Here is a 26484-nt window from a genome sequence, read left to right on the forward strand (position 1 = left end):
GCCGATGATGAGTGTACATTGTTAATGGTGCGAGGACCTATTACTAGACAAGCTACTCGTCAAATTGACACCCGATTGTTGTTTAGAAACTTTTATTGGAAACTGTGAAGGTACTTCTTAAGGAAATCTTCGAAAAGGCTAAAAGTAGAATTGAAATATCAAATCATCAGTGGATACAGATCTAATTAGAGAACGATATAGGATTCATAAAGTTTTCAAAGTTATAAAAGTGAGGTTATATGTACTGTCATTCTCTTCTTACTTTTACTATTCCAAAAAATTTGTTAGTTATGACTTTCTTTAACTTTAATGTACAATTCTGTTTTACGCTGAACATACTTGGCAATATGTCGTTAAACTTAGAGAGCTATCGTAGTTTAAATGCTTCAAAAACATAGTTTTAAAATCTGGGCACTAACAAAACGCCTGCCATATCAAAAAACCCTCGTAACTTTTATTGCAAATTTCATTTTTCATTCTCAATTTGTTTTCAACCTACATATAAACTTGAAAATTTGTTATTCATTGAAACATCTGTTTAAAAAATAAACCGAGGCGAAGTAAATTATTCCTTTTCTCTACCCCTAGCCCGCTTTCTCTTGCTCTCTACCATTCAGTTTTATCGCTACCTGTTTGTTTAATAAACTTTTGTGCGATGCATTCGAAGCGCAACTAAAGTACTTAAACATTTTTTTATCGCCGGACTTTGTCAGTTCAAATTGTTACCCCAAAGAGGGAGAAAGAAGTCATGGAAAGAGAGAGCCAGAAACAGAGATGGGGACAATGGGGCGAAAGTTTGTCGCAAGCAAAGTTTTTGTTCGCAAATTGCAGTTTACTTGCTGCTTACTGCAACATCATAACTGCGGGCCAAATGAGGGGATCCCCCGGAACGGCATCATGTGGGCGTGGCCAAAATGCAAAACTCTCCGCTCGGTTTCAGGGTTTATTGCACTTGACTTGGGTCGGTCGGCCCGTTGAGATGATTCTAACAACCACGGATTGAGAAATGCAAATGTGCACATAGGATTATTTTTCGGTTATAACTTTAATATTGTTTTATTGTACAATTTAAAAAGTTTCTTGTTTAAAAGATTAAATATTTTATAGGGTCCTTTTATACCCGGTAAGCCGGGATATTTTGAGTTATAAATGAGTAAGCAATAATCATGAAGAAAGTAAAAAATGGACAATAACTAAGTAGTTTTTTTATATAAAGGTATTATATATATATACATTAGATTATATATATATTTCCTTTTGATATCATTAGGACTCCAGAAGCCTGTATAAACAGAACAATTTAAGAACAAGGATTCCTCTGAACTACAACCCTTTATGATCTTAATGATTTAATAGACTTGCGCCTTTAACAGTCTATGATCGCAAATAAATAGTACAAACTTGATAAAAAACATGCAAATAAAATTGGATATGAAATTAATTTAACACCTTAAAAATCTGTTAGTAAATCCTATTAAATTTTTACAGTGTAACAACTACTATGCCCCCTTTGGCTTGGTGCACTGCAAGTTTGCTTTGACACTTTGACATTGACAATGATGTATGTGCTTGCTTTGTTCGGCTGTATTAGTGTGAGTGTGAGTGCGAGTGTGTTGGGTTTGGGCTTGAGGTTGGGGTTGGGTGTGTGTTTCTGCTGGGCGTGACTGCGCTTTGTCATTAAATATCGATTTGTTGGCTGTGCAGCGGTACTTAATAGCTGCAGCTTTAAGGCCAAGACTTCATTCAAACAAAACGATCGCCGGCATTGATAGACTGTTTAAAAAAGAAATATATATAAAAATTCCAACAGCATATTGTTCGAGGCATTTATATTGCACTCGCTTTTGATGCCTTTCCAATTGCTTTTTTGTAGCACACTTTTCCGCAGTTTTATTAGTGCAAAATTTATGGTGGCTGTGAAAACGCGGAAATTGCCATCGAATTTCGTTCCATTTGTCATGCCGTTTTATCGCCTGGCCGATGAAATGTTCAAGAACTGTAACAACCATAAACAATTTCTAGCGCACACAGAAATTGGTTGATGGGTAAATAAATTTCTTGTTTGCCACCGATTGAATTGAGCAATTTTCCAACGGCCGTGATTTTGCCGATGCCAGGCTATGTATTAAATGGAAATGGCTTCGGTTGTTTGACTAATTTCCGATTTACACTCAACCGCTCTCGAGGGAAATGCAATCATAATGCCGCCTAAATTATTCAAAGCCCCACGATTGTTTGCCGAATTTGGGAAAGGGAACGGAACCGGGAACCTGGCGGAGAATGCAGGATGCAGCGTGGGCGCATGGCGGACATTTTAATTGTTTTATTTTAACATTTAAAACCAATTTATATTTATGAAATTTTGTAAATTGGCAATGTCATAAAACGCACACACACTCTGCCACCGCCTACCCTCTCAGACACACACTCGCGTTGTGCTCGGTGGTGCCCTCAGGTCGTTGTATTCGCAACATTTCCCATTTAGCGTGACATGCTTTCCCGCTCCATTTCCCAGCAGCACCACACACAGCTTTTCGCTCCACACTTTTCGCATTTCCCAGTTGCCCGCTGCCTTGTTATGTGGTAATTAAAATGACTCTTGGCCCGTCTCCGTCGCATTTTGGACAGCTTTTTACTGCCACTCAGCCGATGCGTCGTATGCGTAATGTCTGGCTAAATTATTAATTTACTATGGCCCCAACGAGTGTTGTTAATTAATTTGCATGCATACACAGTATTAAATCGCGATTCTGATAGGGCATGGTATGGCGGAGTACTTGAGTTTGCTGGGAACGAGTGTGTGGCAATAATATGTTATTGTGGTGGTGGAGTTGGCTCAATGAATCGCTTCAAAATGGTTTTCCAGTAAATCGCATTACCATCGACTGGCTGGCGATAGAGATGGTATTAAAGAGATCTATGGAAAGGGATTGCATACTTTTTATAAGTATTTAAAAACAGTTTTTCATAACAAAACTTTTTTTGTTTTGATTTTCAGTTTTACAAAGCATAAATTCCAGCATTGGAATTCAAAGGAAACCCCCTCTTAGTTTAATATATTTCATATGTTAATACCTAATTTAATCACAGAATTCTCTGTCAGCTTAATTTGACTTAAAGAAAAACAAAACTCATTCATTTAGTAGTGTTTTTTAATTTTTAATCAAATTCCTATCGAATTCCCTCACGTTTTCATCTCTAATAAATAGATTTAAGCTCATTGTCCCCAACCCAATCCGTTCACCGCATCGTTGCAAGGTGCACATAGAGTTGGACGTCGCTGTATTGCGGTTTAGCTGCTCTGCTGTTACCTTTGCCTTTGGCAAATTGTTTGCATTGTGCCAACCAGGCGTATGATTAATTTTAGCCGGAAAAGCCCACTCTGACGGCTATCCCATTCGCTTGCCTCTTCTGTGACAATAAAAATGTAGAAGGGGAAAATGGGAAAGCAAACAAAAACATATAATAAAAACAGTAAACATTTAATTGCCTGGCAAATATTTGCCCTTTTCTCTACCGCCAAAAGGGGATCGGAGAGCGGCGAACAGCGAACGACGAAGGGGTTTAGGGCCAAGTTTCGAGAGCTCGGCAAATAGGCGCTGATGATGAAAAACTTTAATAGCAAAACTTCCCCATTTGGCTTATGCCCTTGCCTATTTTCCTCTGCCTTTCTCTCATCCATCTCTTATGGCATTTTTCCCCGCCGCTTTTCTCTTATGCATTATCGGCATACGCTGTTCATATAACTTTCCTCGACGGCGGCTGCCGTTGAAAGTTTGCCGCAGCTTGACAAAATTTCCATAGCCCTGCGCCGAGTTCCTGCATACGTATTCTGTGCTATATGCAAAAATCTTAAGCAAAGTATCGATTTTGCCTTTGGCTAAAAATTATTTACAAACGAATGAACTTTTGGAGGCGGCGACTCCGTTTGAGCTGTCTGTCTCTCTGTCTGCGGTTGAGTCCTGTTTGTCTGCCGGTTCGACAGTCAGTCCCTAGTCCATTGCCAAAACCCGGAAGGGCCAAAATAAAGGACTCCTCTTCGTCTGTGTCCCTTGTCTAAGGCTTTGATATTGGCAGATAAGAAAAGTTTAGGGCCATTTGGTGATTTGCAAAACGAAAAATGGGGTGATTTGATTAGTTGCGATTAACTGAAAAACATTAGCTTACAAAAGAAAATAAGACAAGTAACAAATAAGGATAAAGCAAATGTACTCTAGTCCTAAATACCCTTCGATACAGGGCTCGCCCTCCCTTGGAAAAGAACACTTTGATCAAGATTATTATGCATAATTGACATGAGTATTTATTCATTTCTCAAACCTTTTCTTTTTTTAAAATTAATTCAAATTTTTTTTATTTTTAATATTAATTTATTATTAATGAAATTCAAATTGTTAATATTTCGCGGGTTCCTGTAGTCAGATGATTTCTATTACTTGCGATCGCAGCTGATCGATAGTTCGAATCGTGAAATCTTAAAAGTGTTGCCAGATCAGCTAGTTCCTCGTCAACATGGCTGCCTTTTCTTTTTCTTGACAAATTTATTATGAGAATGCTGTTTATCGGAACATTAAAACAAAATCTTTAAACTAAAACTATAAAAAATAAATAAAATAATAAATAATAAATAAAAATAAAATAAATAAAATAATAACATATGGCCTGGCTAGTACAACCATCAATACTAATTTTTTTTATATCTTTAGGTTGAATCTTCTTTGCACGGCCGATAGTAATATCGAGTGTTCCATTTCTTATCGATATTTACATGTGATAGTTTCTTAGTGTTACCTTATTGTAACTTAATATATCACATTTTCATTACTTACAAATATCACAAACAAAAACAATAGCGAAGAAGTAAAAAGCCCTCAGCAAAACGCAGCGGAACGTTTAGCTTTTTTAAAGCTTTCCTCCGCCTGTGAAAACAGCTTTTTCTGTACAGCCACAAAGCAGCTTAAATTTTCCTCGGACAAACTGGCAACACTGGCGCGGCTGGCGTCGCATTTTTGGATTCAATTGTTTAATTTACCAGTTTTGCGTTAATTTAGCACAGTTTTGACGGCAAAAAAATGAAAATATACAAGCAGAAGCTGCGCGACGTCTGGCTCCAGATGGACGAGTTCCGGCAGTGGCTGAGAAGGGATCCGGACGATTCGTACAGGGCGCAATGCCGCTTCTGCAAGTGCTGCGTAAACACGAAAATCAGCGATTTGCGGGCCCACGCCAACACCAAGAAGCACCTTAAGCAGGTGGAGATCAGGAACCCCACAATTGTAAGTTGATGCATCTGCCGGGTCGGGCCATTTTCATCTGCAACTATCCCCGACAGACCCGCCAGATTGATGCCGAGGGACAGCTTGTGACGACCGCGTCCACCAGCAGTCCTGCCGCCAGCTCCTACCGCACACCAAAGAGGACCACGACTCCCAAGATTAAGAAGGAGGTCAGTGCGAAGAAGGTGGTGGACGTGAAGAAGGAGAAGATAAAGTCGTGGGACCCTCCTGTGGACTACGAGCAGATCATTGAGAACTTGGCCCTCTACGAGCCCGAGCAGGTGATGTTCTCCAACTGTCCACCCAACGACACCACCGAGCAGGCGTTCGAGGAAGAGTGCGAAGTGGAACCCGAGGGCACCGAAATGTCCATGGTGAGCATCGTCGACGAGGAAATGGTAAACAAGGCGGTGACCAACGCCATGGCCAGCATCCACAAGGACTCGTCACAGGTCTTTGGTGACTTTGTGGCCGACCGACTGCGTCACCTGAATCCTGACGCCTCCGAGTTTGCCAAAGACAAGATTCTGAAGGTTATTCTTGAGGCAGCCTCTATCGACCGGGCGCCCACTTACAGTTAAAGCGACAATTATGATGGAATAATTAGCATATATTATGTTTTACATAGAATTATAAATGGCAAAGATGCAAGCAGCAATATATATAATCGACAAAGTAATGTTTTGAGATGTATTTGTATAGGGGAAATACTTTTATATAATTCAATTCCCATCTTAAAAAGTATCATTTAATTATTATTTCTTACAAATACCATTTCTACCCAAATGAATAATTTTAATATATCTATATTAATTTGTAGACATTGTGTTGTTGGGAAAACTTGGTGAATACGTTTGTGGAGATCTGATCCAAAAGTTGCTTTTTTGTCTAGGATTTTCAAACTTAAAAGAATATTCCCGCCAACTAATTTCCAAGCCAAATTTAAATCTGACTAAATCCAAGGATGCTAAAAGAGAATATTTAAAGCCAAATGGGAAAGACTTTGGGCCATACATTAGTTATTTAACGATTTCCCCTTTTTGCGCTTTAAGCATTAATCTCCCTTTGCAGCCTATTTTTTTTGCGTCTCGGATCAAAGTTTTACTAGAAAGTAATTTAAACTTTTGCTTTTACTGGCAGACTGCCGGCTGGCTGGTTACATTTTTCCATTTTCTATGTAGCCCCTGAATAGGGAGAGGCGTTGGGGTTTTCGTTCCACTCAATAAACGCCAGACGCAAATTTTATTTAACTCTTTTTTTGCCTATGGAAGCTGTAAAATGGGAATAAAATACGCATAAGGATTCGATTGTCTTTTGCATAAGCTGCTTAGGTGCTTACTTTGATTTTGTTGGCCCCTCCCGAATTTCCTGCGATTCGCAAAAGTTTATGTGCCGAGCGCTAAACTCGAGTTTTATGCTATGTAAGTAAGTAAGTAAGTAATAGCAATAGCAGAAGGCCAATGAAAATCAGCTTACATTTTTTATGTCAGACTATTTTGAATTTGATTGCCAGACAAACATGTTGTGCTTGCCCCTTCTTGTTCAATAATTAAACGACTTTACCTGGCCGGCGGTAGGTAGACGCCAGTCGACAGTAGTCAAAGGTAAAAGCCATGGACATAAATCAAGCCTGCCATAACTTCCTGCAAATATCGAAAGTCCATTAACAGTAAAACATGTTAGCTTCTAGCTTGGATGGTTTGCCAGGTAGGATGCACAGGTAAAAAATATTGGGCATTGTTCTTGCTATAAATTCAGTACGCAGTTTTGTTAACCCAATAAAAACTAATATAGAAAAGCCTTTCGATTTAAAATTGATGCATTTTTAGCTTAGTAAGGTGTTTTTTAAACTTTGAAAACAAAATTCTCATATAAATCGAAACAATCGTTAGATCTTAGCTCTCAAGCATTGATTTCATAAACTCTATCAAATTGAGTTAAATTTTCTTTGTGTGCACCCTTTTTCCCCACCCATTTTCCTTTGTCTAGTTTGCTTTTTTAACACCTGATAGTGGAGTAGGGACTGATGGTGGGTGCGTTCAGGTACACGTCCTGTCTGCATCTGATAAATGCCTTCGAAAAACAGTTTTAATTAAAATACACACCCATTCGGTGCTTAGATGCTATTGATGGGCTTGTTGATTTTTCAGCGCAATCGAGGCGTAAGCATAATAAATACAATTTCCACGTACCCATACCCTCCTTATGGCGAATTTCCCTGTTTCTGAATTTTCCACCCCAGTCTGTTAGTTTTCCCGTTGACAGTGACGCTGCTGTTTGTTTGCTTTGACATGTTGCTCAAATTGCAAACGGACGGGGAAGAGTGTGAGTTTGGAGTATTTGTCCGCCTTTATTTGTGTTTATGTTTGCCAAAGGATATTATTAATGCGCTGCGTTTCGGCAGCAGTTTAAGCAATCGATGAAATTACTAAGTTCTAATGCTGCCATGTCCGGGCGACAATTAAAATAAATACGAGAAGCTTTCAATTGAGTTATGGGAGCTCGTTATATTAAATTCAAATGTTTAAGCTGAGTTGCAGGGAACTTAATAGAGTTGAAATTCATCAAGCAGAATGCTTTTGTAGATATAGATATGCTTTTGCCACTATTATCTTGATGTATCCCTAAATGAATCCTTTTACAATTTGCAAATACTTTTGAACTTGGCACCATTACTATGTGTGCATGTATATTTTCAACTAGACCTAGAAACGACAGCAAATGCTGACCCCTCGGTAGACTCCCCCTGCCCTTTGATGACAAACTAAAAATCCATTTTCATTAGCTCCTAACGTGTCCTTGCTGAAAAGGTTTCCAAGGGAGCTTCCATTCGGATTGATGTGTTCGGTAGCACAGTTGTCGTCGGTCTTGACATGCCTGCCTGCCTATTTTTATGTCATTTCAGCATTTCAGTTCGTGGACGGTCCAAAAATGGGGACGACCGGGGTTCGCAGATTAACAGATTATGATCTGACATGAGTGGAAATGTTGTTAGAAAACTTCATTAGCAACATGTGTGTGAGAGTCCATGTCCTGGATGAGAGAGGAGAGCGATGTGCGTCGATTCTTCTTGCGCTTCGGTGCGCAATTAAAGCAATAAAAGTGTGGACGACTGCACACTGAATGGCCCATGGACATGGCCGGCTTCAGTTCATCCAATCCGGGACCTAGCCAACCCGCTCTGCCCTCCTCGAAATCCCTACAAGCTCAGGAACTCAAAAAAAGGGGGAAAAAGTAGAAAAGTTGTCGAGTGGATACAGGGCAAAATAATTGAGAAACGTATTTTGTTCTGTTGAATTTTAAGCTTTAAGATGGTCGAAGGGATGCTCTGTAAGGGGAAAAATTTGAAAATTAATAATTATAGAGTGAAATCCTAAGTTTCTAGAATTTATAGAACTCATTCATCGATACTTATTTATTTTAAAATGAAAAAATTCCCTGGACCACAAAGCCTCTTAATATATTAGTGCTACGGACTTTTCCGGGAAGAGTATTTCCAAATTGTTTTTTTCCCCCGCATTTTCACTGATTCCATTTTCGAGTTTCCCTTTTTAATTCCCAATCGAATTTGTTGGGTTTATATCCGTTGTTGCTGTTGTTGCCACTCCTATTGGCCACTGTGATTGGGCCACACCACTGGCCGGATCGCTAATCCCCACTTTTGGACGGCCGTAAAGCCTATTTTGAAACTTTATTTAATGCAATTCGCGCTTGAAAATATATGTGTTTATTTAATGGATAGCGTATTTAGTAGATTTTCAGTTCGAGTCAACTGGACCAGCATAATGGGAATTAGAAATTAATTTCTGACCGTGTGGCCAGAACGCAAACAGATACGCAGGAGAGGAAAAGCGAGAATCAGAGCAACGCTTATCCGCAACCCATTTCCCGATGCAACATTTTCCGAAGCCGCACTGCACTTTATTAAAAGGATGGCATTATAGTGATAAAGGACGCGGACGGGGGCAAGGAGAGACGGACAGCTGGACAGCCGGACAGGGTCCAAGTGCGGTCACACTGTAAATTAAATATAAAATGTCCTGCGGACTGTCGCTCTTTATGCCATGCGGCTGGCCAACAACGATGTCGACATCGGTCAGCATTGCAACTGCGGGCCATGGGTAAAAGTTTCCTTTCCTCTCTGCATTTTCGAAATGCTTTCCACGATGCTGCCCCCTAAAATGCAAAACAAAAGGCAAAAGTTGACACACCCAGAAAAAATAAACGAAAGAAAAGTTTACAACAAAAATAACACAAAAAACAAGAAACAAACTTTAAGCATGCGGATGGAATCGCCTGGCGAAGGGACGCGGCAACGGACAAGGATATTCGGACGCATATATACAAGTCAACTCAACAATTTCAAGTGCACTCTTATTTTATTCAGCTTTTTGCCTTTCATTTTGCCGCACATGAAACATGGAAGAACAACAACGGTCCTGGCCATGGCAAAAAGCGTCATTCAAGCCATGTCCAGGCGACCAAATTCAATTATTTTATTAGATTAAAATATTAAGATGTAAATATGGTTCAATATCTCTGGAGGGGTTTCTCTGGTTATTTAATTTAATACTCAAGTAGATTTAAATTAATCGAAATTAGCTAGAAATTCTTGTCGGTATGGTATTTAGTTAAATACCTTAGTTAAACCGATTAAAAATTAACTAATGCGCCTTGTTTTCGATTAAATTTTAGTTCAATAACTTTTATAATACATTTTAATCAACATAAACTTTCAAAAGGCACTTCTTATTTTTATTATCTTCATAACAATTTAATAGATTTTATTTTAAAGCATTTTCAAATATATATTTTAGTCTTTAATGTAAAATTTTTGTGTGGTGTACAACCAGGAATTCACTTGATGTTTTTTTGATGAAAATAATTGCAACATACTTTGCCGACGACTTTCCACTAACAGAGGCCATGGTCACGTTGGCCCAAACTAGACAACATTGCGTATACGTATTGCGGGCTCTTGAGACGCCTTCCGCTTGGCATGGCATTTGCGCTTGAGTCCGAAATATAATTTGCTTTATTATATGCACTCAGTCGTCACAAATTGGCCGGCACAATAATAAAACGTGCAGCGAGAGCAACAGAGATCGAGATGCTGATGGCCAAAACCGGAAGTGCAGGGAAAGAGGAAGCAACAGCAACAGCATCAGCAGGGGGAAACGGATGTGGAAGCGGAAGAGAAAGGACAGGAGAGCGTTGGGTCTGGGGGAAAGTGAGCAACTTGGATTTGATTGCAAGTTCCATGGCGTAGAAAGTAAAATGGCAAGTCACATATTAATATGCAGACCAAGTCCAGTCTCAACTTGCCCGTAAATCACCTGAGAAGTCGCAGGAACTCCGACTAACCATGAACTCAGATGCTTGAGAATACTGGTGCTGGTACCACAGATACGCAACAGCTGTTAATTTGCTAGGAACTTCTCGTTTTGGCCGGGAGACCGCCACAAAAGTTCAAGTCAAAATGAAGATTTATTTGTCTGGCAGGCGGATGTAGTGGAGTCTCCATGATCACGTGTCTCATTGCAATTTCCGCAGCCGGATATTTGCCCAGCTTGCGATGGGGAATTAGGGGAGCAGGAGACGGTCTCCGAGTCGGTCTGTAAATCGAAATCGGAGCCAACTTTGCTACTAATTTGTTGCACAAACTTCCACTTCATTCCTATCTCCATTGCCATCGTGCCCTCTCGTCGGCAGATGTCGGAGTGCCAAGACTCGATTTTAATGGCACTTGAACTATGGTTTGGCCGACGGCCTGAAGCACACAGATCTCTCTACCTCTTTTTTATTTCTTGGTCAATTGAATGATATGTGGGCAGCTAGAGATGGTTTCATGAAAGGATATGGATAAGGGATATAGGAAAATGGCGATTTTCTTCAAAGGTGTGCCAAAAATTAGCTTGTTATATAGGATTAATAAGTAAACTTATATAAATTATTTTAAGTTTTACCTATTCATTTTTGTTTCTTTTCAAACCCTCGTCCAGTTACCCCATCTCCAGTTGCTCTATTTATGATATATGGACGCACTCCATGAGTATCCTTGTCTATCCTAAACCGTCACCCATTCCATGGAACCGACTCGCTCGTGCTTCATCATTCACATGCCTGTCTGTCTGGCGGCTTATGTTTTGTGTTAATGAACAAGTTCAGGGCTGCAACCGGAGCTGTCTAGCATCTGTCTGTTGGTCCTACTGGCTCCTCCCGGCTCCTCCCGGCTTTAGCTCCAGCCCCAACTCCAACTCCAGTTAGGGTTCGGCAGGGTCGTGTCTATTACGTACTAAATTATTGTGTGTCCATGTCCGGCCTCTGCCCAAATCCTCTCTACTTCCCTTTACCGGCTGGCTGTCAATTTGGGGATTCGGACGGACCGAAGGACAAGCGGACAGATGGACACTATAGGAGGCGACTTTTGACAGTCGTTGGCTCTGTTTGTCTGGCTGCCAAGTGAGTACGTGAGTGGTTCGTTTTAATTACGAATGACGGCGTACGAATTGAGTGTTGTCTTGTGCATTTTTAAAGCTCCGCTAGAATCAAAAGTTGAGTCCTGATTCACAGGAGAGGTGAGTGGGTGGGTGGGTATGGGAAATACCACCACGTCAGTACACTAACGATCCTGAGCCACATGGAGGCACCTTAAAGCGGTCCTGTTACCATACATTATTTCCGCAGGAAGAGGGAATTAAAACATTGTTGTGTTACTTAAAAGGAGTATATAAGATGTCGTTTTTTATATTTATGCATTTACTAAAATATTTCTTAGGCAAAAATCATATTTACAGCTTTAGCGCTTTTCCTTCAATTTATTTTTATGTCTCTATTGTCAAGAAAATGATCAGAAAAAAGGTTGTTTTTATATTTACCCCCCCCCCAGCAAACATTCTTTATTTCCATATCGCGGCTTTTTACGTTATGGTTAGCCTTTATATAGCCAACAAAAGGGCGTAAAATGTATATTTTTTTGAAGATTGTTAAATCTTCAAAAAAATATACATTTTACGCCCTTTTGTTGGCACGTCAAAACGGAGCAAAGGATTCCAAATTTAATGAACTTTTGTGTGCTCTTTTTTTTTTACACTCGCTTGGCTTCACATAAAAGGCAGCAGCAGGAGCATCAGCAAAAAAAAGAAAGGAATATGTGCGTGGCTCATTTGCGGGAGACATTCTTCAAGGACAATATATACACATATGTGTACGTAAAAATAAATTTGGTTATTTTTATTTTGATGTGTGGCGGCAAAAGGGCGTGAAATACGCCCCAAAAGAGAGACCAAAGTCGGCGGAAAGGACAGAATCAGGGGCAGAAAGGACGAGCACTTTGCATAAAGTGTCATGCGTGAGCCAAAAGGATCCGGCAAGGGTTTTATGTCAAATTGAAAGACAGGCCCAAAAAGCTCGGCTCGATTTCAATGCTAAAAAGCAACTAAAACCTGCAACACCCAGACACATACATACATACATACAACCTGAAATGTATACACGCCCACGCACACGCATTTTGCATAAATTATGCGGTTGTCTGTGATGGTGGGCCAAAAAGCTCAAAATGCATGACCCGTTGTCGTTGCAACACTCAGAGAAGTATTCTAACAATAATTTGTAAATATAAGTTTATCCGAAGTTTATATAGCCTTTCAGTTTGTAATTTTATTATAGGATCAAATCGGAAATCTATGATAACTAAGCTCAAAATGTTCAGAGACTTTGAATACATATTTATCGATATTTTTATATGACAATTTTTTCGACAATTCAAATTTTAAAAATCTCATAACATAGCTAAGCCAAAAATGCATTAATTTTAATTTGGAGAGCTTTTCTTTGCTAGTTTTTTTTAGGTTCATATATATACATACTCTTCAATAATAATAAGACGCATTTTTGTAGTTAATTTCTCAAAGTGCATAACGCACATCCCTCCTGCCGCCTCCGATCGTCATGGCAACCAGGAATCAGGCTCTAAATAATTTAGCAACCGGAGCGGACAATAAAATTTCGAGCCCAAATGTCATACGCATGCATTTGCATATGATTTAGCCAGAGCCTGGAACAGGATCCGCATCCGAATCAGGACGAAGAGCAGCAGCAGCAGCAGCAACAGCACAATGCAGGAGCACGATGCAGTTGCACTTGCAATCAGCCCCTGGAAATACCATTTGAAATTGATGCCAGCGGCAATTCATGTGCGTCTCTGGTTTGTTTGTGCGGGGGATGCATTTACAGCATAATTTGTAAATGTTCTCTAGATATACACGTATATACACAGGACTCCAAGTGCGTTACGATGCAAATGTGTGTGGGTAAGCAATTTGTAGGAGAAATTGCACCAACAACTTTCTGGCTACGGCTGCGGCTGTTTGTGTGTAATTTGTTTAGAAATTATATTTGATGATTTGCAAATTTGGCAAAATTTCTGGAATCGGAATACGAATCGGAGTCGTTTCATTGTCCTAGCACTTTAACCTGACCGAGTGTTCATTAGCCATCCTGGCAGCAGATGGCGCCATTCAGCAGGAGCAGACAATGGCAGCCAAAAGGCAAATTGCATGGAAATTGTGAAATATAATGCAATTATCCTGCCTTCATGTGCTTGTTTTTGTGTCTATGTATGTGTGTGTCTCTGTGTCCATATTTATGCTTGTGGCCGTGTTGATCCCTTTTAACAATAAACTATTTACGCACACATGCGACTGGGTGGGCATGGCAACAACTGTGGCTTCTGCGAGTTAAAACGATTTGTATTAATTGTTAAATTGATATCCGAAATAAAAGCGATTATACTCGGATGTGTTGTCATGCGAGGAGGCAGCAGGAGGGCGGCCAATCCTTTATAATGTTGACAATTCGTGGCACTTCTATTGATAAGCAGCATCGACACTAATCCAATAAAGTTGCAAATATTTGTGACAAGATTATCCCTTGCTAAACATATTTCTAATTAAATTAGTTTGTTGAGAAATTGTTTAGTAATTACAGGTAGCTAGAAAGATTGAATTTTAAATGGTGAAAAGAATTTATATTTATGAACAAACAATTCTGTTTCCGTAAAAGCTATAATCTTCAGGGAAATAGTTTACAACTTCTTTAGTTCTTTCAACCTTTTTCTTAAACCTCTCTACCTTATTTATCCTGGCTTATCCTTACAAAGGATTGCAACACCTCTTTGAACATTACCATAAAATACGCATATAGACAGCGTGCCCAGCGTAAGGTCAACAATGTGTGTGGTAATGGAGTATCCTTTTGCTGGTCTCCAATGTCCACTTTGCTCCTATTTCACCGTCCCTTCAGCGCAAAACGAAAAATTCCAGACTGTCTGCATATTTGATACTTTGATCATTTGAGATGTGTTGTTTGGGAAGGGAAGAGTGTTTTGGCCAAACAAGAATCTAGTGTAAGCGACGATGCCAATCAGTTGGAGCAAACGGCAGCCACCGCATCGTCATCATCATCATCCCAGTCCTTTGGCAATGCTAATGTCCTGCATATAAGCGTTATTATGTGGCTGTCGCCTCATCCTGCCAAGCAGCCAGTTCCACATGTAGTAATCTAATCATCATCTGGACCATCATCCGCTTCATTCTCATCCTTGTTGTTCTTCGTTCTCTGGCATTCGGTGCAACATATTGACCAGCACTTGTTTGCTTTTTTATTATTGCCTTTTTCCCCCAGGATCCACCCGGCCATCCCCAATCTTCGACTGCTGGTCTACCCATCTGTGGATAAATTTATGCACATTATTTGTCCTGCTTGGCATGTCGCGTTGATTTTTGCGCAATCCTTTTGCACATTTCCAAATGCCATTTGTATGCAAACTAACTGCGCTTTATGCCTCCCTGGTCATCATGCTACGAGAGGACATGCCCTTCCTTTCCATCCTTATCCTCATCCGCATCATGGGTATAATGATGATGATTTCGGACTTTTGCTGCCAAAGCAAGACATCAAAATGCAACAGGAGCGGAGTGGGTTGTGTGCTTGTGGGAGGGATTTGCGGATTTATGGCAATCCGGGATATATATCTCCATGTAGGAATCTCCAATCCAGTGCCAATAGAAATATGAGACGGCAATGCGACAGTTTTAAATGTGAGTCTTCTACTAGATAATGGATTAGTCCAGGAAATTGGTTTGTTTTGCGATGGATAGAGATGGATATGGACTAATTATATTTGGATTTTAATTTGTTTTAAAGTAAAACCTTAAGTTTTTAGCTTGTAATTTCCTTGGTCATGTTGTGAAGATTTCAAAACAATCTGGTTTTGATCGGTTTTTATTCATATTTCAAATTTCTTGTAAACTTTCTACCAACACTGAACAGTTTCCTGTCGTAAGCCCACCTCAGCTTACCTGTGGCTCCTTGCTCCTGATTGATTTGATTCCACAGACTGTCCACTTTGTGGCTTGCATGGTGTCTGCCTGCCTGCATTTGTTTGCTTTTTTCCCCTGCCGTTTTTCCCACTTTCCACCTGCAGTTGACTTTGCTTTGGGCCAAGAACTCCGGCAATTGGCAGGTGTACAGGTTCCCAGGTTCGTTGCAAATCTCTTCATTTTACGCATATTTTTAATGCGAAAAATTGCTCTCTATAGCTTTCGGTGTGTGTGTATTTTGCGAAAAAGGGAAATTAGCATATTTGATTAATTTGTTTGGCATTTTGAGACCACTTTATATTCATGAATTTTCAAATTAGATGCTCTCGCTTAAATGTGTTTTGGCATCGTTAAAATTTACTGAGAACCATGGCTCTCCAAATTGTTTCTGAACATTTTTCGAGTTCTTCCAATTAGAGTTGGTAAATAAACAAAAAGAAAAAAAAAAAAAAAACAACCAAAGGAAGAACATTGACTGATTTTCGGGGCGATAAATGGAGTGAAACTTTCTCGATAATTGGTGATAATTCTTGTGTGGCTGCGAAATAAGTTCCGGGGCTCTTCTTTTCCTTTCTCTGTCCTGTCAAATGTGCAACAGCTGCGGGCCAAGTTAAACAAATAATAAAGTTTTTAATTATAAGCAATGGCAGGGCAGGGCGGAAAGTTTATTTTCTTTCTTGATCGCATCGAACGCAGAGAAAAGACTTCGTCGTAAGTTATTCTTCTTCGACCGACCTCCGGCAACTTTTGCATGTGTGAGTCTGCAGAAAATGGAAGTCAATGAAATGAAATTAGTGCCAGAAGCAGAAATACACACGAGGCCGTGTCGAAGCAGTCGAAGGAGGTGGCGGGACAGGAACCGGAAGTGTTAGTTTCTGTGACATTTGCATGACCCCTTCGACGCCGTTTCCGCTTCCACTTGCCCCGCCCGGCAGCGAAGTATACTATATATGCAATAAAAAGTTGGCCAGAAACTTATTGGTTTGCCTGAAATAATCAAGAAGCGGAAACTCAAACAATTTGCGGTGCGGCCGAAAGTGCAGCACAACTTAGGGTTTATCCCAAAGTCCGGAAGACTTCCCTTCCAATTGGTCATTGACTTTGGGGCATTTGGCATTTCGGGTTTTCAGTTTGCGTGAGTGGAAAAGTTTCTTTTTTCCTCTGCCCCTTAACCAATACAATTTTGCTCCATTTCTCAGGTACGATTTTCATCAATATAATATACGTTTGTATGGGCAGATCAGGAAAAGCCGGGCAAAAAGCTGAGTGAGTTGGAAAACTGCCACTGCGGCACTTTACTTAATTATACAAAAAAAAGGGGAGCACACGAGCAAGCGTTTTCTGCGAGGAAAGTCTTGATGAATATTTACTATTTATAAATTATCTGTGTGCTCTGATAATATACTTTTACTTGGCTTTTGGAATTACAAATACAGCTATTTGTGTATTGTTTATATATATAGATCTTTGGAAGTGCCCTGTCATTTCAAGTTGTTTTATCCTGGCTTATAAATTCTTGTCTATTCTTTATCAATACTCCGTTCTGTTATAGTTTACAAATATATTACTTTTATATAAACCAGAAAGGAAACTAACTTCAGGGAGGCATAGATTGAATATCCATGAAGTTGGGATTTAAATTATAGGATCATATTGGAAATCAGTTACAACTAAGCATTAAATATTCTAATTTTTTAATTAAATTTATATCTATGACTATTTTTATATGCCAAATTTTTTGTGACGAATTAAAGTTTAAGAAACTCATAAATAAGTAAAAAAGGCATTAAATTTAATTTGGAAAGCTTTCCTATGTTAGTTTATGTTAGGTTAATAAATCTGCATACAGAATTTAAGATTTTAAAGAATTAAATTTTGTTGTCAATTTTGACAATTTTAACAATGTAACCCCTTATAAAATTTTCGAAATTTTGAAAAAAAATACATTTTTGCGGGAAACAACTGGATTGACGCGGCTTCTGATGCTGATCAAGAATATATATGATTTATAGGGTCAGAAACGACTACTTCACAAAGTTACAAGCTTCTAATTAAAGTTCTTATACCCTCCAAAGGGTATAAAAATGCACAAGTACTGCCCCCTGAGAGTAATAAAATTTTGAACAATTGAATTAGCATTTTTGTGTTGGCACTCGTTTATCAAAACTAAAATCCTTGACAGCCCCTCAAGACATTTAACCCTTGCTAACCCGATTCTTTTGAAGTAATTTTCTTTTGGTGCTTTTGTGAAGGAGCCTCAAATTTGCATTCCAACGTCGATGTTTTTCCGGCATCATCCTCATGTCAATCGGGTCTCAACCCCTACGATTACCAGTTGCCCAAAGGCCACACACACTGACAGTAGTGTGTGGCAAGGAGTTTTTGTGATTTATCTAACAAACTAAATGGAAGCAAGCTCAACGCTGCTGCGTCTCACTTGGTAACCAAAAATATATATGTACATATGCATATATTGTATTTATATATATGCAACATTCTGTTTAAGTGTTTTTTCAGCAGCATTACTTTGCCCTCTCACACCGATACATACATGTCCTAAGAGCACGTGTATGCTTGTGTGTGTGTCTGTGTCCTGAAGTGCAGTGAGTCCTGAATTTTCCCGACTCGCCCTCGGGCTCATGCAACTTTTCAAGTGTTAACGAGTTTTGTTGCACACATGTGTCGATTGCATACGTAGTGCACTTAGCTCGCAAACTTGAACGACATTTAAGCATTTGCCAATTGTTGTTGCTCTGGATATATACCCGTGTATGGTAGTTGTTGTATTTGTCACACAATAACAACAAAAACAACAACTAAAAGAGGGAAAGCTACAAAGAGATAGCAAAGTGAAAAGAGTACGACAAGTGGCAAACTGATAGCCGTCCCGCTGCCAAAAGCTTCTGCTGCTGCTGCCGATGGTGTTGTTGTTATTTGCCAGAGAAGGAAATTTGATTTTGTGCAAAAACAATTTGCATCTTAATTGTGTGCCACATGCCAAAAGCTGGGAAAGCTGAGAAGAGCTGGGAGAACTAGAGAATCTGGCAAAAACAGCTGACAAAGGATAAAGCAGAATGGGTAACTTCCATTAAGTACAGCATCGGTTACAAACTTCTCTTTAATTACTGTTGATCACTTTCGACCAAGAATAACTTGAATTCACTCCAATTTATTTCAAGTTTATTTCATTGGCATTGAAATTGAAATTCATTGGCTGGATTTTAGGCCAAGTTTTCATAAATTTATGACTTTCGTCTTTGGCATGAAAAACGAGAGATATTATTCATAGCAAATATGTTCATTTGTGTACTGATAAATTGACTTTCTTGCTGTGCCGGCAATTTTATATTTTTCAATGAAAATTATGCTTTTTGGGCTGCAGGAGAATTTTATTAAAAAGGAAAGCTGTTAAAATTGTGTAATATTTTATATTTTTATACCCTTGCATGGTATTATAATTTTACTTAGGATGCAATGCAGTCAAAGCAGTCATTTCCTACCAAATTCTTGGTCAGCATCAACACCTGTACTATATGTATGTTTGTATGTCCGTTTCTGCGTAAACTAGTTACGCAGTTTTGAAGCCATCTGAATAAAACTTTGCTGTTAGTCTTCTTTATTATATATATTTTCATTCATATATAAGTCGGAACGGGCCGGATCGAATGACTATATCATATATCTGGCATAGGAACGATCGATAAATGTATTTCGGGGTCTCTCTGGGTGTCTCTCAAAAGATCCCTTTCTCTGTACCTCGCTCTGCCGCTATCTCTTACTCCCACTCCCACTCCCACTCTCCCTCGCTCTCACTCTTACTCTCACATTCACTTTCTCTGTTCTCCCCTTTACTCGGGGACTATAAATAGAGGCACGTCAGCCGCGCTGCCTTCAGTCTGTCCTAGGGGTACCTAGTGTTAACATCGATTGTGATAGTGGAAGTGATCGTGTTTGCCAAAATGATGACGTGGCCAATGCAATACATCTGGATAACAAGGAAGAAGAATACTTCAATGATACTATGAGAAGCCTAATTAAAGTCATCAAGAATACAACTCCACACTGGAAGGAATTAAGCAATGACGTGTCCCTTCTACTGCGGTAAGTCTTAATCATGATAATTATACTATTTATATAAATGTGATTACGTCTAAGATCAGCTGTGCTAGCTATGCATTTATTTTCCAATTAATTCATATATTGACATTAAACTTAGAACTTTTTTAAATTAGAACTTATACGGAGTATTATAAAATAAATTAATCAATATATTTTCTGGAAGTGCTGAAAAATAAAAACAAATGGTGAACAAACTCAGCCTGCAAATCAAGTGATCAACTGTAGATGAGGCATTGCCCCCCTGACACTCTCCATTATTTGTCGGATATTAGCAAAAACGAAAAAACAGAATTCCTAACATTTTTGGGCTGCCATTTTCGTGGGGTTCACATTCATTCCATTTGCCGCACTCCCACAGCGTTTTTGGCAATTCAAATCGAGCTGGTCTACTCAGCTACAGTCGAAAATATGTTCATTTCTACATCTGCAGCCCATTTGGGGCTTCCTTTGTCTGTCAGGACCACGCCCCACGCCCACAAAAACACACATACGCCCCGTTGTAACAGCTCTTTTTCCATCTTTCCTTTCTGCGTGTGCGCTCTGCTTTTCCTTTTTTTTTTTTTTTTTTTTGTGCAGTTACAAATTATGCTCATATAAATTTTTATAAAACATTTCTGCCGTTGCCATTTTATTTTATGTTTCTTTTTTGTTACAACTGCGTCTCTCACACACACCGAAATACACACCCGTTGGCACACACACACTTCCTATGAGTGGAGTAGGCAGCGAATGAACGCCTTTTCAGTTCAGTTCTTACAGTTTTTCCAGCTTTTCCGCTGGGTGGTCTGTCTCGGTGTCTGCAGCAAAAATGAAGAGCAATTCACACTTGAAAAGTTCCAGCATGCGTTTTTAAGTTGCCCCAAACAACTATTATACGGCTCCCGCCCTTTCGGCTCACTAGTGCGATTTCTTGTTTGCTTTTCTCTCGTTTTTTTCGGGGCATCTGAACCTCTGAATATTAAGCAAAATGTGTGGGAATATGACGCAGTTCTTGGGACCATAAAAAAAGGGTTCGGTGGGCCTTTGGCCTGTTTATTTGCCTAAACTGACTAATTTAATATGCATAAATGCCGGCACATGTTTCATAAATGGAATTTTAAAGCGGCGCCCTAGCCAAAAATGGCTTCATTATCCATCCCAGCTCTGGACTAATGGCTGCCCCCGGAAGTTAACCCGAGAAGCTGGAAATGTATGAATTCCTACAAGTTCCCTGAACTGACTAAATTTATGCAGAGTTTTCTGGGAGTTCTCTAGTTTGCAATACATTTTTAAAGAAAACTTTTACAAAAATTATTGCTTTATGCAATAAATTTAATTATATTTTATGATGCACTTAAATTATTTTTAACACAAACACACCTACGTGTGTTAAATGTTTCTCGCTTAAACACCGAAGTTGATTGTGCTGTGTGTACATGTTGTACATGCTTCCACTTCCGGTTTGTGCAGACGACGACAAATGTACTTCCGCTTCTGCTGCAGCAAGGGCAAAAAACTGTTGCATGCTTTTTTGCGCAGCCAGTGAGATTTTGCCAACAATGAACTCGAAATTAAATGTCATAATTAAACCAAGTCACACAGCCGGGGAATGGAGGACGAATGCTAAGCTGGGAAAATGGTAAAATGCTAAAGTGGCCAAAACAGCAACTGGCAACTCGGGCAATTGTCAGAAACGCTGGCGATAAGCCGCAGTCTCTGACAGTTAGACGCCGTCCAGACAAAACATCTGCTTAAACTCTTTGCTTTGCCACAATGTGTGCATTACCCATTTCCGACAAAAACAAAAAATAAGGAAGCTAAATTTGGCTCACCGAAGTTTTTATACCCTTCCAGTTTGCAATTGAGTCAATGAAAATGTTTATATTTTAAATGAAAAACATTTTTGTTTCCATTTCTATAATATAAAATCAGGATTCGCTAAAATTTACCATATCAGAAATGCTTTGCAAACTTCTCACTTAAATTAGAATACCCTGCAAGGGTATAAAAAACAAAATACCAGCGGGTCCTGCCATCCTGAGACAATGGCCCCCGGGTGGTCTCATCCCGGCTTTGGCCAACAGCTTGTGGCTGTCATTTTTATCTCTGGCCCATTGTCACTCGCACAATGGAGCCAAAAATTTGTGCTTCATTATCATTTCGGCGAGGCTTTGCCTAGTCCTGTAAGGTTCTTTATTATTTTTTTTTGCCCTCAAATTGATTTGTCTTCTCGCTCGGCACGTAATCTACCGTCTCTTTCTGTCCGTCAGTCAGTCAGGCAATTTGCATTTCGTCGCGTTTGAATTGCGCGGCACGTTGTTGCCTATTTGAATTATGTCAATAGAATTGCGTCTTCAATAAATGTCAATAGGCGGTGGATTGATGAAAGCCGAAATTTACAGCAACACTTCTTATTTACTTTATTGCAAAATAATTGAAAGTACAGTGAAAAAATGACAATTTTAATGGTATTTCTGTTGAAATAAGGTTTCTGTTTTTGTTTAATTTATTTTGTTTATAAGGAGAGAGAAAACGCCAGCTGAATGTTCTAAAAAAATAGCTTTATAATAGATACGTATTAGTAGTAAGTAAATAAGAAACATATTTATTGATAAATACAATTTTATATATGTAATTCATTAATTGCAGTTTATATATTATTGTTTTGGTAACTCAATATTAAAAGCCAATTCCCCTTACACGGCATTACATTTCCCATTTTATTTTTGCTTTTATTAACAACACTTTATAGGAAGACCCAATAATATTTTGCTTTCGGAGAGAAAAGCAAGCCAGGTAACAAAGCCAAGCAATGCGTGGAAATCGAAGGAGGTGGAATAAAAGCTTATTGATTGCACCGGCGGCTAACACAATAGCTCTGAAACTAAAGCTTCACAGTGCAATTTGAAATCGGAACAAAGGTAGAGATATATGTATATAGAAACTGGACCAAAGGGTGAGAAATCAAAGGTAGAAATGTGTAAAAAAAAATCAAGGTAAAGTTAAGCTTCGGAAAGCCAAAAACAATCGAACATTTTATTAAGTTTCCGTTGTGTTTTTTTCACTTTCTTTTCTTAAAAGCAAGCTCTAAAGGTGCACTTAATCCATTTGGTCATTCAACAAGTTTTAGGAACTATGAACAAAATTTAAAGCTGTAAAGGTAGTATGTTTCTTGTCCTATTTAAATGGTATTTTAGGTGTTTTGGTTAAATGGCTTCATCTCTGAGCGTCAAAATCCCCGCTTGGCACTTAACGCTTTGCCCTCATAGCCTGCTTAACGTTTAATGGTCGCACTTTGACTACCCGAATGGCAGTTTGCCTTCTCCATTCACGACAACATGTTTACAGCATCGTCCGTAGTGCGGCGGAGTAGCAGTAATAAAAAGAAATTATAAAATAATATTAACAATCCAGCAGCAACATTTAGAGCCGGACACGGAGCCAACAAAGTGTGTAAAGTGTAGCCAGCTGAGAAAAACACGAACACGGATCTTCAAAGGGTAAGTCGCAGTTTTGAGACTCTTTCTAATATACAAAACCAATTTGCTTGTTGTGAAATGTAAATTAAATGTTATTTAAGCAATATTTTAATGGTAAATAAACCTTATTTTTGTACATTAGAGGGATGAAAAGTATCCTCTCAAGTCTACACAATAGCGCCTTTAGCTCTGATATAAAGGATTTATATTTATATGGCTTATATCTAAGCTCTAGAGTTATCTTAGCTAATATTACCCAAAATTATAAAGCCCCAATGATTTCTAATATCCAAAAAAATTATACAACTCCTCGAAAGTGTATTGAAAAATGTGAAACAAAAATTCTAGGGAATGGCAAGCCGTGGCATTTTACATTTATGGTTATGTGGGGGTGCTGCTACACATGTATGTGCGAAGCTTAGGGGCTAAACTGCTGGAAAATAAAAGGAGTGGTGGAAATGGGGGCGTGGCACTGCACACTGGTTGCATTAAAAGTGCACGTGTAATTAAGGTCAGCATCGTCGTCCAGCTAATTGGCCGTAGCTGTATGGCAAAAAGGTCCACAGCAACTTTGTTGGTCATAACTAAATTTGTTTTTCTTTCCCCAGCCTAGGGCACTGTGTATATACTGCAGTCACATGTGAAGCCACGATTCCTGGTATCCTGTTTCCTATGTATATCCAAACCGCAAAAAAGCTTTTAATCCCAGCCCAGGTACTGGACAGTTGGAGCCGTAAAGCCTTATCATAATCTCCATTACTAAGGGGAGACATAAAGCCTATTCGACTGAGCAGCAAAATGACAATAAATACTTGTGTCTATAAGCTCTGGCAACTATAGTAATCGTTAGTTAAAGCAGAATAACTGCTATGTCCTTAATCCTTGGAGAAACCATATTATTTTCTATGTTGAGAAAGCATATTTCGATTAAGAACGCAATTTCCTTTTTTCTTTAGTTATTACTTAAGAACTTAGAAGACAAAATAAAGGAAGATTTGCTTATCAAAAATAATACACCACTTGGTATTGATCAATTTACATATACCTATTTTATTATTATTTAAATTATTAGAGCTTGCAATTGAATTATAGGTTCGTATCGGAAATCAATAAATATATGTTTTTTTTACATATTAAAATACAAATTGTATTACTGGGTATCCTGCCTTCCCATTCCTAGACTGAATGTCCCTATTTTCAGCTCAACTCATGGTGACATATATCTCACTTTACTTTCCCTTACATTAGACTATATATCCTTCTATAAAAATACACCCACACACACAAACATGGTGTCTATTACTCAGGCAAAGCCACAACCAACACACATGGACACAGAATAAAGGGAGGAGCCAACTTTTATAATAAAATTATTTGTTTGGGCACCGAAATAGACAACTTTTCAGCCGTACATTTCATTTGTGCGAAATGTCACTCCGGGGCATACTTTTGTCGAAAACAACCTACAACAAGGACGAGAGCGGGGCACAGACAAATGTTTGGCAAATTCTCAGCATCATTTCAGGAGATCCCGCACCGAACCCCTTAGCGATGTCCTCTTGGGGATTCCTCCTACACAATTAAACACTTGCTGGCTGGCTAAACATTTGCATTTAAATAAAAATGCATTGGATTTTGTTGGCGCTTTTCATTAGCCCCCGAGTATCCTTCTGTTTGGTCTGTCTGTCTGCCTGCCTGCCTGCGTCTGCTTGTCTGTCCTTCTGTTTGGCTGCCTGGCGCCCAAAGTGACTTTCAATGTAAACGTCGGGAGCTTTGTGCTGTTGACATTTGTGCGCCGCCAGACGACGACGTCACAAACAACATCACGAACTCACAGCGACGCAACGTCACAACATCCCATTCCCGGTGACACAGACGTCGGCAACAATTTGCGATAAACATCTCAGCGGCATGCAAATCCCTTTTAGGAATTGCACAGGAGAGCACTCCAACTAAAGAGCTGCCGGCGGAGCGCACAAAAAAAAATATATAAAAAAGAAAAAGTGGGACGAGCCAAAGGACTAAGCCAAGAATTAACCATTAAGCATTCCTGAATAAGATAGATACGCCCAGAAGTCTGAACCAATGCTAATGCTAGTTTATATTTACATTGGTTCAGACTTCTGGGTGTATCTTTAATTATTCATAATAAAATAATGTTTACGGTATTCTATAAAAATTAAAAAGGTAATATCAATCGAATTAAATCGTGCAAATCGAGCACTTCTGGGAGGCATCGCTCACGCGGTCTCCTTCACGCTCGTCCTTAAGTTGAATGGATCCTTAACGCTGGCTAAAGTGGTTGCAGATCATTTCCTGTGGAAGCGCCGCCAGGTGGCATATATGTCACACTGGCTGGGCTTCCTTTCGCACTCGCAAGGAGGTATGGGGTCGAGCAGACCCACAGGCTTGCATTCGGAGAAGCTGGGATACTGAGTGCGCCGCTTCTTGCAGCAGGAAGGTGGAGGAAATACCTTACAGGTGGGCTGGAACCGGCCACGTTTGCAGCCGGGAGCAGTCAGCTTGCAGCACGGCAACTCCCCCATTCGTGGCAGATCGACAAGCTTATCGAGTTTTTTGCGACCCACGGCGTAAAGATTCTTGGATCCATGGACGCAATCTTTCACCACATCATTCGCACGCAGGTTCCGCCGCGGCCTATTGGGATAGCATTTCTTGACAGTGACGAACTTCTTCGGCAGGAGATAGGACTCGCACCAGGTGCGTTGGTATTTCCGAATTGCCTTGTCGCTGGGCGTGTAGTGCTCCAGGTCCAGCGGCAAGGGTGCCATGCCGCAGGGGTCGTCCATGCATTCATCGATCATTGACTTGAGGCGGGGCTGGTTGCATCGATTCTCCGAGCGACGCAACGCCATGTAGCAGGGCACAGAGTCGAGATTCTTCTTCAGCTCCAGACGGCGCCGACGAAGACCAATTTTCTTCTCTGTGTCGTACATGCGCGTTAACGTCATTGTTGCCAGCTTTCCTTGCGCCAACAGGGAACGCGGCAAGAACTGCATTACACCCATCTTAAGTATATTTTTTTATTGGATTTCCTTTTGTATTTATACTTAAAAAATTTTGAAAACAAGGAAGGGCGGAAGGAAAACAAACGGTAACGTGCTCACCACTTGTTTTGAAACCGTATGATCCGGAAATTGAATCGAAATGCTGACGGGAAATTAACACATTTGTCAAAGGCCTACTTGACCTTCCAAGAGTCCCTTAATGATTTGATTTATTTCT

The 26484-nt window shown here is 39.6% G+C and overlaps 2 protein-coding genes and 1 long non-coding RNA gene across 3 annotated transcripts; 1 reads left to right on the forward strand and 2 right to left on the reverse strand.

The window, feature by feature from the left end:
• The first annotated feature begins 4277 nt into the window (after positions 1–4277).
• On the forward strand, positions 4278–6095 carry LOC110178318 (uncharacterized). The gene is made up of 2 exons (XM_020945432.2): positions 4278–5276; positions 5333–6095. The coding sequence occupies exons 1-2, from the start codon at positions 5073–5075 to the stop codon at positions 5855–5857; spliced, it is 729 nt and encodes a 242-aa protein (XP_020801091.2). The 5' UTR covers positions 4278–5072; the 3' UTR covers positions 5858–6095.
• Positions 6096–6465: 370 nt separating this feature from the next.
• On the reverse strand, positions 6466–7083 carry LOC147644409 (uncharacterized). Its single transcript, XR_015270702.1, has 3 exons — positions 6753–7083; positions 6616–6693; positions 6466–6547 (listed from the first exon to the last, which is right to left on the reverse strand). It is a non-coding gene; the product is annotated as an uncharacterized LOC147644409 (long non-coding RNA).
• An 18195-nt stretch (positions 7084–25278) lies between these two features.
• Positions 25279–26453, reverse strand: LOC110177406 (uncharacterized). The gene has a single exon (XM_020944124.2). The coding sequence runs from the start codon at positions 26265–26267 to the stop codon at positions 25548–25550; it is 720 nt and encodes a 239-aa protein (XP_020799783.2). The 5' UTR covers positions 26268–26453; the 3' UTR covers positions 25279–25547.
• Positions 26454–26484: the final 31 nt, after the last annotated feature.

The sequence above is a fragment of the Drosophila serrata genome, unplaced genomic scaffold, assembly GCF_035046125.1.
Source record: "Drosophila serrata isolate PLE 108 unplaced genomic scaffold, ASM3504612v1 contig_184, whole genome shotgun sequence".
In the NCBI taxonomy this organism is placed as follows: domain Eukaryota; kingdom Metazoa; phylum Arthropoda; class Insecta; order Diptera; family Drosophilidae; genus Drosophila; species Drosophila serrata.